Source organism: Mesoplodon mirus, assembly GCF_964341445.2.
Source record: "Mesoplodon mirus genome assembly, chromosome: 5".
Taxonomy (NCBI): domain Eukaryota; kingdom Metazoa; phylum Chordata; class Mammalia; order Artiodactyla; family Ziphiidae; genus Mesoplodon; species Mesoplodon mirus.
This window is the reverse complement of record NC_138980.1, coordinates 117,200,226-117,215,855: the sequence shown is the minus strand read 5'-3', so window position 1 is coordinate 117,215,855 and position 15,630 is coordinate 117,200,226. Positions and strand designations below refer to the sequence as shown.

General features: G+C 37.3%; 1 protein-coding gene across 3 annotated transcripts in view; it reads right to left on the bottom strand.

Annotated features, from left to right (window-relative positions):
- The window catches only part of EDIL3 (EGF like repeats and discoidin domains 3), a 438,162-nt gene that overhangs the window by 116,853 nt on the left and 305,679 nt on the right, over positions 1 to 15,630 (bottom strand). For all 3 annotated transcript variants that reach the window (XM_082623484.1, XM_082623486.1, XM_082623485.1), the window contains one exon: positions 15,172 to 15,356. In XM_082623484.1, the coding sequence (XP_082479610.1) occupies positions 15,172 to 15,356 (185 nt within the window). The remainder of the gene's footprint in view (positions 1 to 15,171; positions 15,357 to 15,630) is intronic.

Here is a 15,630-nt window from a genome sequence, read left to right as displayed (position 1 = left end):
TTCTTTTTCTCTTCTTCTTCTGGAACCCCTATAATTCGAATGTTGGTGCGTTTAATGTTGTCCCAGAGGTCTCTGAGACTGTCCTCTGTTCTTTTCATTCTTTTTTCTTTATTTTGCTCTGCAGCAGTTATTTCCACTATTTTATCTTCCACCTCACTTATCCGTTCTTCTGCCTCAGTTATTCTGCTATTGATCCCATCTAGAGTATTTTTTATTTCATGTATTGTGTTTTTAATCGATGCTTGATTCATCTTTAGTTCTTCTAGGTCCTTGTTAACTGTTTCTTGCATTTTGTCTATTCTATTTCCAAGATTTTGGATCTGGGAAATAGAATCTTGGATCATCTTTACCATCATTATTCTGAATTCTTTTTCAGGTAGACTGCCTATTACCTCTTCATTTGTTAGGTCTGGTGGGTTTTTATCTTGCTCCTTTTCCTGCTGTGTGTTTTTCTGTCTTCTCATTTTGCTTATGTTACTGTGTTTGGGGTCTCCTTTCTGCAGGCTGCAGGTTCGTAGTTCCCGTTGTTTTTGGTGTCTGTCCCCAGTGGCTAAGGTTAGTTTAGTGGGTTGTGTAGGCTTCCTGGTGGAGGGGACTAGTGCCTGTGTTCTGGTGGATGAGGCTGGATCTTGTCTTTCTGGTGGGCAGGTCCACGTCTGGTGGTGTGTTTTGGGGTGTCTGCAGACTTTTTATGATTTTAGGCCACCTCTCTGCTAATGGGTGGCGTTGTGTTCCTGTCTTGCTAGTTGTTTGGCTTAGGGTGTCCAGCACTATAGCTTGCTGGTCGTTGAGTGAAGCTGGGTGCTGGTGTTGAGATGGAGATCTCTGGAAGATTTTTGCCGTTTGATATTATGTGGAGCTGGGAGGTCTCTTGTGGACCAGTGTCCTGAAGTTGGCTCTCCCACCTCAGAGGCACAACACTGACTCTGGGCTCCTCAATTTGGGATGATGTGTTGTCTATTCATGTATTCCACAGATGCAGGGTACATCAAGTTGATTGTGGAGCTTTAATCCGCTGCTTCTGAGGCTGCTGGGAGAGGTTTCCCTTTCTCTTCTTTGTTCTCACAGCTCCTGGGTCTCAGCTTTGGATTTGGCCCCGCCTCTGCGTGTAGGTCGCCGGAGGGCGTCTGTTCTTCGCTCAGGCAGGACAGGGTTAAAGGAGCAGCCTCTTCGGGGACTCTGGCTCACTCAGGCCGGGCGGGAGGGAGGGGCACGGAGTGCGGGGCGAGCCTGCAGCGGTCGGTGTGACGTTGCACCAGCCCGAGGCGTGCCGTGCGTTCTCCCAGGGAAGCCGCCCCTGGATCCCGGGACCCCGGCAGTGGCGGGCTGCACAGGCTCCCGGAAGGGCGGTGTGGGCAGTGACCTGCGCTCGCACACAGGCTTCTTGGCGGCGGCAGCAGCAGCCCCAGCGTCCCACGCCCGTCTCTGGGCTCCGCGCTTTCAGTCGCGACTCACGCCCGTCTGTGGAGCCCCTTTAAGCAGCGCTCTTAATCCCCTCTCCTTGCGCACCAGGAAACCAAGAAGGAAGAAAAAGTCTCTTGCCTCTTCGGCAGCTCCAGTTTTCCCGGACTCCCTCCCGGCTAGCTGTGGCACATTAGCCCCCTTCAGGCTGAGTTCTCGCCGCCAGCCCCAGTCCTCTCCCTGCGCTCTGACCGAAGCCCGAGCCTCAGCTTCCAGCGCTGCGCGCCCCGGCGGGCGAGCAGACAAGCCTCTCGGGCTGGTGAGTGCCGCTCGGCACTGATCCTCTGTGTGGGGATCTCTCCGCTTTGCCCTACCCAGGTATGTGGGGGGTTTCTTGCCTTTTGGGAGGTCTGGGGTCTTCTGCCAGCGTTCAGTAGGTGTTCTGTAGGAGTTGTTCCACGTGTAGCTGTATTTCTGGTGTATCCGTGGGGAGGAAGGTGATCTCCGCGTCTTACTCTTCCGCCATCTTACCCGGAAGTCTCGTGTGTGTCTTTTTATAACATGAACTCAACTGAGCCAAGAATCTTTGAGGATCCTAAACGCCACCTAGTGGTAATTTCTACAAACTGTAGACACAGTATCCCAAATGTCATTGAGAGTCACTTAGGGGCATTCCTGGCAACTTCAACACATTCACATAATTGAAAATATTATAGTGAGGCCCTTTATATTGAAAGAGACTGACTTCCAGCATAGATCTCCTTGCTCTATGTGTGGATCTCAAAGGGTTCATCTTACCCTCATAAATCCACTAGACACAGAAGAGTCAGAATAAAGAATAGTTTCTTTTTTTTCCAGAACAAAATAGGGATTAATAATTTTGAAGTGGAGGACAATTTAAGCATATTTGTCTGGGCGTTAACAAACTATTAGACTTCTAATATCTATTCATCTGGAGTATAGGCACAGTATAAAATAATTATAGGTGAGCAATTTATTAAAACCATTATCTATTGACTAAATCATCACTATATCACCATGATAGCTTAGTTCAGTTAGAGATTCCAGGGGAAAGAAAGCAAACTAGACAGTGTGAAAATAGGGTTGCTGGATTTAGCAAAATAAAATATAGGATGCCTAGTTAAATTTGAATTTCAGATTAACAATATTTGTGTGTGTGTGTGTGTGTGTGTGTGTGTGTGTAAGTATGTCCCTTGCAATATTTGGGACACCCTTATATTAAACAGTAATTCATTATTTATTCTTAAGTAAAAATTATACATTTTTTATTTGGCAACCTTAAATTAAAGAAAGTGCTATACATAGTTTCACTGGTAACTGATTCGTTCTGATTAATAAAATAATAGTAACACATTTTTATAGTAATTTTTTAAAGCACTTTACTATGTTAATTCATTTTGTCCTTAACACAACCCTATAAGATACTACTGTTACTATTTAGAAAATGAGACTATTGAGACACTAATGTGTAGAATCGTTCTTCTGTAGTCCCACAACTGGTTAGTGGCAGAGAAAGGGTCTGAACCCAGACAGTTCTGCTATAGAGTTTACCATCCTAACATTACAAAATACCTTTTCTTATCAAATATACCAATTAATTTAAAATTAACTCTATAAACTGCACACACATCAACAAGTTTTGAAAACATTATTCAACAGACTTTCAATAAGCACCTACTTTAAACAAGGCCTCTTTATGAGACAAAAACAGTAAACTTAATACTTTATCTTCACTGGACATATTTTACTCTCTTCAAATGTTACTTCAGAAATTGGTAGTATCTCACAGTAATTGTTAGGAATATCTGTTATTGCACTACACATATCAAAGGACCAATTAACAAAATTAACAAAAAAATTAACAAAATGATAATTCCGTAATAACTCCATAATTCCATACACTAGACCTTAATTCTATCTATCTATCTATCTATCTATCATCTATCTATCTATCTATGTACCTACCCACCCACCCACCCACCGACCCACCCAGCTACTTTTCATAGCCAGAGGATACTAGAGATACAGAAACCAACACAGATCCTCTTTCTCATATTTTAGATCTGGTTCTATGTGAGTATGCTCGATACAACCTATTTCCTAGAGAATTAGGAGAAACTAAAGATTTGTTGTTGGATTCATTCGTTTAATAAAAGTCAGATCAATATAAGGCTGAAATTTTTGAATTCTGCCTACTGGTATAATGACATTTCCTTAATTTGAAGTATCTGATACTCTTCTCCTAAGGTGCAGTTAGATACACACTCAAATAATTTTCAATTCAACATATCTAAGCAAGTCCCATTAAAATGGTAGCCTATAAATGAATATGTTTATCAGTCAAGCCATAAATTACCAATTCCTTTCTCTCCAATTTCAGACAGTGCAAGAATCCCTCAATATATATCCAGAAACATACATTTCTATGCCCATTCTAGACCTAAAAACATCAGAGTCTTTGGGAATGGCATTTGGGCATCCACATTTTCAGCCAGCCCATGCCAGCTGATTCTGAAGCAGGAGGTCTCTAAACCACACTTTGAGAAAATGACTTTGACACCAACATGCAAAAAGATACAAGCAGCTGGTGGTGTGCTTTTTCCCAGTGAGGGCATTAAAGCTGCTTTATTTTTAGAATTTCCCCTATTTCCCATTATGGAGCTTTGAGGCGGGTGTAGAGACATACATATATATACTTAGTGTTACATTCTAAGTACTCTTAGATCCATTACCTTGTATATACAGCTCCTTCCACATCACCAGGCATATACCTAACAGAACAGATGGGTCCTGTGGTACTCATGAAGGACTATCAAACCCTACAGCTTTGGGATTAAAATCCATAGTGCTTCTCATGAAAGAAACAAAAGCTGAGCCTCAGATAGTTGGTAGCATGTTGGGAGAAGGGAAAAAGGTGACTCAGAGTTTAACTGGAATGACAGTTATTCAATTACCCTTGCTTTTATTTTATTCATTTACTTTCAGCCCTCTTAACCATATTTGGTTTTGTCCGCTATGTTGCCTACAAAATGGTAATAATAATCATTATACAATGCCACAATGATAATTAATACAATTTTGAATACAATCTACAAAATTTTATTTTAATTTTAAAACTATAGATATCATATAAATAGGTACTAATTAACAATTATTATAGGTAAATATCTCTTGATTTCTCTCTTATTGGATAAAATGCTTTTTATCTGCTTTTAGCTTTCTCTATCAAAAGCCACTGAGCACGTAGAAGAGAAAATGTATGGGGCAACAGAAATCATATTCAAAGAGACTGCGGTCTCACTTCTTAAGTGAGGAAAACCTTCAAGGAACGTATCTGTAAAATAATGATGCGTTCACAGTTCTGAGCTTGCTTTGCTCAACAGATGGATGCTACAAAATGTCCGTTGCATGTATTTAGTGCCCTATTTTACTGTAAAACAGTAACTATCCTAATATGAATTCTATGTTAAAGTTTAATGCATGTCAGTTACAAAAGCTTCCATCATTGGAATAAAGAGAGAGACCTTTACACCGTGAACACAGAGAAGGCAAAGCCAAAGGGTATGAACATTTTCAGGAGGCCCAACTTTACAGTTTATTTAAAGATAAGTTCCAGTGAAAATCTGTCATTTTAAATGAGAGGGAAACAGATTTAAAGAAAATTATCAGATGCACTTTTCAACAAATGGGAGAGAATATTTTTTACCACTTGAGCTGACAAACATTTGTGTGCTGTTGTGAACTTCTCTAGCTAATAAACTCATTAGCTTATAGGAACTGTTTCTTAAGAGGCAAAACTGTTCACATGTTACTTTCTGTGCTTAGAGTGGTCAATGTACAGAGTCCATTTTATTCATGACATGGGTTGACTATGCTTCAGGCACACCTGGGCTAACTTTAGCTTATGTGCAACATTCTTTCTGAAGAGGAAATGAAAATAATGCTTTGAAAGCACTTAGGCAATTTTATTTTATTTTATTTTGCGGTACACGGGCCTCTCACTGCTGTGGCCTCCCCCACTGTGGAGCACAGGCTCCGGACGCGCAGGCTCAGCGGCCATGGCCCACGGGCCCAGCCGCTCCGCGGCACGTGGGATCCTCCCGGACCGGGGCACGAACCCGTGTCCCCTGCATCGGCAGGCACTTAGGCAATTTTAAATGCTTGGTTTGTACATATATGGACATAGAATTGATGAAATTGTGATATTGAGTAGGTCTATCACAAAAATAGAAGAATGAAGTGAATTGGAGAACCATATTTCCAAATACACATATTTTGCATATATTTTGCTGTACTGAAAAAAAAAACCCATGAAAATCACGAACAAAATTCACACACAAAAAAGGCTACTAAGGTTAGACTTCTTTCTACATGATGTCAGATGCAAACAGCCATGAAAAATGGCACTCAAAGGAAAAGAGAGAAACTGGAATTTTGAGTCAAGTTCTGATACTTACAGGATTAAGTCATATAACCTCTATAATTTTTTCCTATTTTGGGACAGAACACTTTACATAAATAATTATATGTCTCCAGATTATTATAAAGATACAGATTATTAGAAAAGCCTTTTGAAAACAACGAAGTGCTACAGAAATGCAAATTAATTAATACAGAATATTCTAAAGTGGTTTCTGGAGATGTTAAGGTAGTTATTTTTAATTAATTAATTAATTTAAATATATAGTTTTTTTAAAAGATTTTTTGATGTGGACCATTTTTAAAGTCTTTATTGAATTTGTTACAATATTGCTTCTCTTTTATGTTTTGGTTTTTTGGCTGTGAGGCATGTGGGATCTTAGCTCCCCGACCAGGGATCTAAGCTGCACCCCCAGCACTGGAAGGCGAAGTCTTAACCACTGGACCACCAGGCAAGTCTCTTGGTAGTTATTTTTAAAAAGCACTCCATGACCAAATAAGTTTGAAAATCACCAAATAAAACAAATCTCTTTCCTATAGGATTCTTAAGCATCCTATGTTAATATTCATCTAAATCAGTAAGAACAGAGAAGAGGATATAGACTTTACTAAATATATTTCAGCATAGAATCTTTTATTTATTTATTTTTTTGTGGAGAACCTTATAGAAACTGTTTTTCAGGGTACATTTTGAAAAATGCTGATAAAAATGACCATTGGGGGAGAAAGGGAATCTAATTCATTTTAAAGAACACACATCTTCAGGATGAAAGAGTGATATATGTTATCCTAATTTCATCAGTTCATAATCAGACTGAGAAAGAAAGGACCTTTTAGAAACTCTGGGTCTGTAGTCAGGGGGACTGGATTCCACTGGTAGAACTATGTGAAGAAAAGATGCATCTGGAAAAATAAAAATTTTGAATGCCAGGACCAGGAGCTAAGAGAGCTAAGACTGAGGTCAGCTATGGCCCTGTGAGAGCCAGGGCAGGGCTGAAACTCCACAAAGATGAAAATGAGCTGATGATAAATAGGCAATGAGCCTTCAGAGGGCAGGCTGGAGCCCTAATGCAAGACCAAAGAGGAGATAAACCAAAGAACAAGGACCCAGCAAAGCTCAGATGAGAAGAGGGCACAAGGGGAGGGCAGTCAGATGTGCACCAGGTTTCGCAGGGAGTAGCAGGCAGGCCAAATGGAGGAAGCAGCATTGGATATCTAGACAGACCTGGGCAAGGAGCTTAAGTCATGAGTTAAGAAGTCAAAACTCTGGTTGGCCTTGATATTGAACCCACAATCTGTCCTGGCCAAGGAAATTGATATCTATTTTCCTCTGAAATATATACTAATTCCAGAAAGTGATAATTGGTAGGCAGCTATGTCCTTAGGCACATCATAAGGGATATGAGAGAATATTCTAACCAAAGGCTAATACGGAAATGAGCAAGGGTAGATGGACCTACACTTTCCAGTAGACATACCATGCCAAAGAAATACAATAGCAGCATAAAACGGAGACATAAGAAACTTCAAAGTCATTTCACTGAGGCATGTTTTCCTCACAGAAATGCTAATTTAATAGTGAAAGAGAAAATGAATGTAATATTTGCTATAAATAAATTTATTTTATGTCGACATTAGCTGGCAAATAAATACTTCACAAATGAAAGACACCTTACTCATAAATGTAAATGGAAACTGAATGACTATTCATCATAGCACCACTGGTTTAGAAGAACAATTACAAAGATCTCTAGTATAAACCAAAGTAACCAGGCCAGGTGAACTTAACTACAACCAAGAGTGTTGGGCAAAGAAGCGCTGTCTAAAATGTGGTGTGTGCACAAAGGACCCACCATCGAGTTGTAGGAAGAAAGCTAGAATTTTCATCATATTTCCTATTTGTTTTATCTTAAACCAAAAAATAGATATTATATTTTCTAAATATTTAACTTGTGTGTGTTCAATATTTAACAACGTAAGGGGTATACAATTTTTACAGTGTAGAAGCACAGATTTAGAGGGCAAGCTGGATCCAAAGAGGTAGCAGAAGCTCTCCTTCAAGGAAGGTATGGCCAGAGCTATGCTATGCACTGGACCCTGGAAGAGCTTCCTAATCCAACAAACATTACCTGAAAAAAGGAATCCCCTCACTCACTAAATGGTTTACAAAATACTGTGGTAAAAATCATTGTGTGAGTTTCCTGGTGTATTGAGCTCCCCTTGTACTGCTGACTGGCTGTGCAATCTTTAGCAAATCTCTCAGAATCTCTGTAGCCTCCTAAAACAGAAATAACTTAGTCACTGAGTGGGCTGCTTTAAAGACAAAATGAGATCACTGATTAAAGTTGATTCCCATTTTATTTGAAAGCCTTCACAAATGCTCATCTTACTTGAAACAGTATTCCCAAGTTCTAAATTTTACTCACTGGCATATTTTCAGTTCATATTTTTAGAGGGAAATGATTACTATTCTTATAACTATATTTTGTTACTATAAAGATAGCTAATATGCCACAAATTAAAATTTATCTGCATACAAAGGAATCAGAAGTCATTCAGTTTTCATTATCATAAAAACACGAATGGGCCTGCTGTGTATATACAATTCTTTTAAATCCTGCTGTTCAGTTTTTCAGTGGTTTCAAATATGGCTTCTAAGTAGAAGCATCCAGCTTCCCACGTTCCTGTTTATTGCTTTTGGAATGTTGAATCCATAACAATTAGGGCATCAGTAATCACACCTGCAGGTGGACACAATGCCGAATGTATCTTTCAATTCCTTGTACGTGGTATTGTATTTTGTTGTAAGAGGGGTTGCAAAAATATTTATTTGAATTAAAAAATTATGAAGCCATTTAAAATAACCTCCGAACCACAAAGCTTCCATCCAATTTTCATGTACCATCGGGGCTTGCCTTCCAAAACTGCACCCTGCACTCAATCTGATCTACTCCTTCCTCTGCCACCAGAACTATTGCTTTGTGTATTTTTCATGATGTGCTATATGTAAATGCTAATGTGTTAGTACTTCATAATGGCTTGATAGGTCTCATTGCCTTGTCTTAGGGAATTCTTTTCTTTCAAGCTGTTTAAAGAGAGATATAAAACAAAGAAATGACTCAAAATGAGAATGGGTGGAAAGGTAGGGGGAAAAATTTGGGGTATTGAGTAGTTATAATATGCAGAATATAAAAGTTAGCTTTTTTAAAGGTTAATTTTAAGATTATATGGCTATACCATAACACTAATTAGATTATATGATGTTGTTAACTTCACCAGAAATTATCTGGTAGGTTTGGTAATTTTCTGACTACTTTGGATTTGGCCAATCATCATTTAGATACTAGAATCTTAGTGGTGTGAGAGTTTTTTAAAAGGGAAGGTTGCCTGAGAGGTTATCTTTTTTTGTAATAGCTACATTTTAGAAAAAGAGCAAAAACTGATCCCAGAGTATTGCTGTGATTTGTCAGCCTTCAAAACAAGATTTTTGGAGTTCGAATTATGCCCTCAGTACAGCTACACTGATGTTTATGGCACTTTTCTTTGAGCTCTAAGTATTTTCTGTATAAATATCCTACTCAATTGTGTTTTGTTCATTAAAAGTTTTTTTTTCCTAATGGATCATGGAGATTTCCTTTGATATTATAAAATTATAAAAAAATTTAAAGATGAATTCATAATCCAAGCAAAGTATAGACCTCCTTTGATTCATTTCATACACTCCAAAATATATTGCCACTTATGAAAGATGGAAGATGTTTTACAATCCTGCATAGATTGTTTCATTATTTGATCTCTTGTAGATCTGCTTTATAACTGAAACCTTCCTGCAGGCTTACTGTTTACTAGATATGAAAGACTGAAATAATGAATTGGAAATCAGAATATTCCTTCATATTGCCAAACGTTTCCCAGTGGCTTAGAGGTCCCTTGATCCTCAAAAACCATTCCTTTAGCTCTTCTGTAAATAAATTGTCCAGAGAGCAAGGGAAGTGAATGGCTTTAAAGAAGTTATAAAATTTATGGCTAGAATACTCCCTTTTAAAAATCTGAAATGGACTAAATTAAACAAGGCTTATTTAATTTGAAAACCTAAATTCAATTGCCTTCTTACACATTTCCACAAAATTAGTACTGAAATGAAACTATAGGGTTAGCTGCAATTTTGACAAAGGTCAGCATTAAAATGTGCAGTCTAAAAACTCTATTAATTCTACTAATTTGGTTGAAATACTATGCAGACTACCTTAAATTAGCAAATGTCCCATGAAATAGACCAAAAGGTCATTTCCTAAGTGACACTCGGACATTTTTCTTCCTATTAGTCATTTATACTATGCTACCCTTTATGAAATCTGAAAAAATTTTCATAGATTCAATTATGGATGATGAATTATCCATTTTCTATAGTCACCACCAAAAAATAGGGCAATGAGTATATACACAGTGCATTCACTATAAGAGAATTGATGATGTCTTATTTAAAACAAGTTTTTAATCAATCCAAGTTAATTTGTAGAGTGTTCTTTGTTTAGATGCAACTACTGTAGCAAAATATTTCTTCACAATTTATAAGATTATCATCAATAATGTTCCTACTCCTGATAGAATGTCACTAAACATCTCAACCTCATGATGAATTTTAATCAGTTTGTATAATCTGAGCATAAATAAAAAGGAATTTACTCAATCTGTTGAAAAGGCCCGGAAAATGAACATTAAAAGCACATAGACATTCTAAGAAGAACATGATTTCAGTAGAGAATAATATAATATATATATAATATATATATAATATATATATCTTATATATATATAATATATATATAAGATATTCCTTAAAAGAATGCATAAAGATTCCTTAAAATATATCACAATTGGGCAAAGGATTTTTTTTTTTTTGGTTTCATTTTCAACAATTGTATTTCCAGATACTATATGAAAAGGTTTTGGAAAAAACTATGAAACTGAAATAAAATTCTCATTATTAAAGCGTTACATGTATAGTTGTCATATAAAAGAAACTTCTTAAAAAACAATTAATAGGAGACCGATAATGAAGAAATAGGATTTAAATGGCAGCCATGTTATTTTTCAGAATTGATGCATTTTAGTTAAGGTCACAGCCAAAATTTATAAGTTCAGAAGCCTTAAATAAGGATAAAAATTGATTCTATACTAAAACTTAAAAAGAAATCACCCTATACATTATCTATGAACATATTAGTCTTATTTTCAACAAAGATACTAACAAGTGTAACAATGTACAGTTGAACAGATTCTACTCTCTTGAGGAGAAAACACTAAAAATTGTCAATTCAGGAGTATTTTCTTGCATGATGTCAAAAACGAATAAATAAAAATAAATAAAGATGTCAATTCACCTTGCCTTGGAGATTCTGAATATGTTTTGACACAACAAAAAATAGACATATACTACGAACAACTAGTTCTTGAATTGTCAGAAAATCTGTCACCAACAGAATGAATCAATTTCAGCATGCAAGTGACTTTAAGAAGACAGATGAAAAGTCATCTTAAAAAAAGTGATGGGGGCTTCCCTGGTGGCGCAGTGGTTGAGAATCTGCCTGCCAATACAGGGGACACGGGTTTGAGCCCTGGTCTGGGAGGATCCCACATGCCACAGAGCAACTGGGCCCATGAGCCACAAATACTGAGCCTGCGCGTCTGGAGCCTGTGCTCCGCAACAAGAGAGGCCATGATAGTGAGAGGCCTGTGCACTGCCATGAAGAGTGGCTCCTGCTCGCCGCAACTAGAGAAAGCCCTCGCATAGAAACGAAGGCTTAACACAGCCAAAATTAAATAAATTAAAAAAAAAAAGTGATGGATGAAGGTTTGCATTGAACATTACACCCTGATTCATGTAAAAATACTTGTTTTATTTTGATCTTTCTAAAGAAATTTGCCATTGGCAATACCGTTATGTGGGTATTTCTAGAGTCTACCAGCCTGTCTGAGTTACTTATGGGGTGTAAAATATTTTGTCTTATTCCACATGGCATTATGATTCACAAATAATGTTGGCCACACCCAGTTAATCTTAGATATGACTGAAATGTTTTCAATTTTAAAAATATTATACAGCAACAAAGAACAAGTTTAACTTCACCATTCAAGTCTAACAAACGGAAAGGATATTTTCCATGGTTTCTTCTAATTAAGAACTTGAAAAGTTCATAAAGCCTATCAATTATGAAAATTTAGTTCCTTTATTAAAAAGGCCAGACCTTTAATATGAAATTTTAGATTTATTTTTCAAATATTACTTAAAACTTTGAGGATATTAGCAGTTGATCTCTTAAATTGCAGAGCAAATTATATGCATTTTAGGCCCAAATCACTAAATTGAATAGTACTTTGATCGATTCACTCATTCTTTCATTCAATGGTACTTATTTTGGGAATGTAAATTGGTACAGCCACTATGGAAAACAGTATGGAGGTACCCTAAAAAACTAAACTTACAGTTACCATATGATCCTGCAATCCTACTCCTGGGCATATATCTGGAGAAAACTATAATTTGAAAAGATACATGCACCACAATGTTCACTGCAGCACTATTTACAATAGCCAAGATATGGAAACAACCTAAACGTCCATCGTCAGATGAATGGATAAAGAAGATGTGGTACATACATACAATGGAAAATAGCCATAAAGAATGAAGTAATGCTATTTGCAGCAACATGTATGGACATAGAGGTTATCATACTAAGTGAAGTAAGCCAGACACAGAAAGACAAATATCATATGATGTTGCTTATATATGGAATCTAGAGCAAAGAAAAAGATACAAATGAACTTATTTACAAAACAGAAATAGACCCACAGACATAGAAAACAAACCTGTGGTTACCAAAGAGGAAAGGGATGGGGGAGGGATAAATTAGGAGGTTGGAATTAATATATACATGCTACTATATATAAAATAGATAACCAACAAGGACCTACTATATAGCACAGGGAACTATACTCATTACTTTATAATAACCTATAAGGGAAAAAAATCTGAAAAAAAAAATATGTTCACTGTGCTGTAGACATGAACCTAGCACAATATTGTAAATCAACTATACTTCAGTAAAACAAAAACAGTACTTATTGAATGCCTACCACATGTCAGGTATTGTGACAGGTATTTAGTTAGGTACTGGACAACAGACTGAGAAAGTAGAAAAAGGCAAACGTGGTTCCATCCTTCCTGGAGCAAATAATGTAGCATGAAGACACAATAGAGTGTGATAATGTGACAGTGAGAGAATTACAGGGGACACAGTAGTATCCAGATGAGAACTTAAGCCAGATTTGGTGTGGGATGGAGCTGGCAGCAAAGCCTTCCCAGAGGAAAGTGCATCTAAACTAGAGTTGAAGGATTTAACCAACAGAAGGTTGGGGATGCTCTGGGCAGTGGTGCTGTCTCCATTCTTTTCCTCTAGGAAGAGCACATTTATAACGGAAGGGGAAGAGAGAGGTAGTGTATGGTTTGAGAAACTGAAGCAAATTTAGAAGTGTGGTTAAGAGGTGAATTGAGGCCAAATCACGCCAAGATTTTTAGGCTATCTTAAGGAAGCTGCACTTGATTCTGAGGCTGATGGGGAACAATTGAAGGGTTTAAATAAAGGAGTAAAAGAATCACATCTACATTTTAGGGAAAAAAAATCACACAGGTTACAATTTGGGAAACAGGTTTTTAGAGAGTCAGACCAGAAACCAGAAGGCTGGTTAGGAGGCTTCTGAAAAACCAAGGTGAAAGAGGGTGGCAGACTAGATCCTGGAAGTGGCAGTGGGGATGGTGAGAAGAGAAAGAATTTTAGAGAAGTTGAATCCTTTTTTCAGTAGTTGAAATAAACAGTACTCACTAAATTGGCTAATGTGAGTGTGTGGAGTTGGTGAAAATGAGGTTGTCAGGAAGTTAACAGGCAGAGGAAGGGTGGCCTGGAGGACAGTGGGAAGCAGCGGCTAGACGGATGAAGAAAAACAAAGTGTGGTGTCATGCAAACCAAATGAAAGGAATGGTTTATGAAAGAGGTAATGTCTTAGGAGCAAGAATAGTGTGTTGCTCACTCATGTGCAATCACTATTTATCATGGTATGTGATGCTTCAGAGGTACATCACAAACATTTGTCAAATGAATGATTTAATTTAGTAGTACTGCTACATATAGGCAAGGACATGAGGCTGGGTTCTGGGATGATAAATGTGTCCTGTATTACATATATATACATATACATATATATATATATATATATATATAAAGCCTACCTTCCAAAAGTTCACAGAATAGTAAAAGGAGAAAGACATACATAATTATCCATTATGTATGGTAATGAAAGAACTAAATAAAGCTTCAGATCAATAAAGATCCAGGTAGAATGTTAGGGGACAGTAAAGAAAAAAAAGTGAATATTTCTGTAAGAATAGGGAAAAGTAGGGTCAAGAAAGAAGAGACTATTGGAAATTTCAGGTGACTTGGTAAGAACAGTTTCATATGTGGCAAATCTGGTTTGATGAGGGGTGACATTTGCTATTGTAATTGTTTTCATGATTTCCCGAAATACAATGAATTACCACAGTTTTGAAACTCATACATGCAGCATAAAAATCAATAAGAGGAGAACACATATCTTTCAAATACAATGACCTCATTATAGAATTAAGCTGTCTTACTTTTCTTTGCTACAGAAGACATTAACAAATATGTGTATACTTAAAAGTACTCCACAAATAAGTGCGCTTCAAGAAGGTTGTTTTAAGAAGCACTGACTATAATCTTACCTCATTTGCAAATGATAAACAGACTGCAACATCTATACTTTCCTTCTACAAGCAAGCTTTCTTATGAGAATGTAATCAAATTGCTCCATTGCTTAGCAACCACAGATAAAGAGCTAATAAGTCATGAGTCATGATTCTATGGGAACAATCTGCTGGTCAGTGGCATGATTTCGAGGCAGTTTGGATTCCTGCTGTGATGCTTTCAAACCAATATTGACACAAAGCATTAGAATAGATGAGGGTTAAAATGCAAATCCTCTCATAATCAATCAAATTGACCTATATGTAGTGTGATTTGGTCCACCCTGCTGCACCAATCTCACAGTAGCATCTATAAATCAACATCAGAGTAAAAATAACACATGAAAACGGATTCATAAGGAATTTTTGTTTTACCCATTTAGTTAAGCCACAGAGGAAGGCGCATTTAAACTAGTATGAAGATAATGACTCCGATATTTATCTAACCAACAGGAAATCCTCTAAGGAAGAGGAAAAGTGGGTAGTGAGACATTTTTAGAAAATATTACCTGTAACCATTGTGACTGGTCATTGTGGCCGGAGGTCCAGGCATTCACTTTGCCCTGCTTGTCCAGCCGAGCTTTCCTTGGTTCCCAAGTGAACATGTCCATATTGAGAGTTCTGAAGATGCTGGAAGCAGTGATCTGATAGTCCTGTATGTGTCCTGATTTCATCCCCAGAGGCTCAGAACAGCCTGGAAGAAAATGATAAGGGCTCTATGAGAAAAATAGTTTATCATGCTGGGAAGTTTTCTGCATTCATTTTGGATAGGCAAGAGAAGATTAAGCATAATGCTATTCATTTCCCCAAAGAGAGAGCAACTAAATTCAAAAAAAGGCTATAATCAGAAATAAATCGGAAAAAAAATCAAAAAACAAGATAACCAATTCAAGTTATTTTGTCTGAATATATTTTGGAAAAATTGAAAACAAGACAGACAATTCAAACTACTTTTCTGTGATAGATGA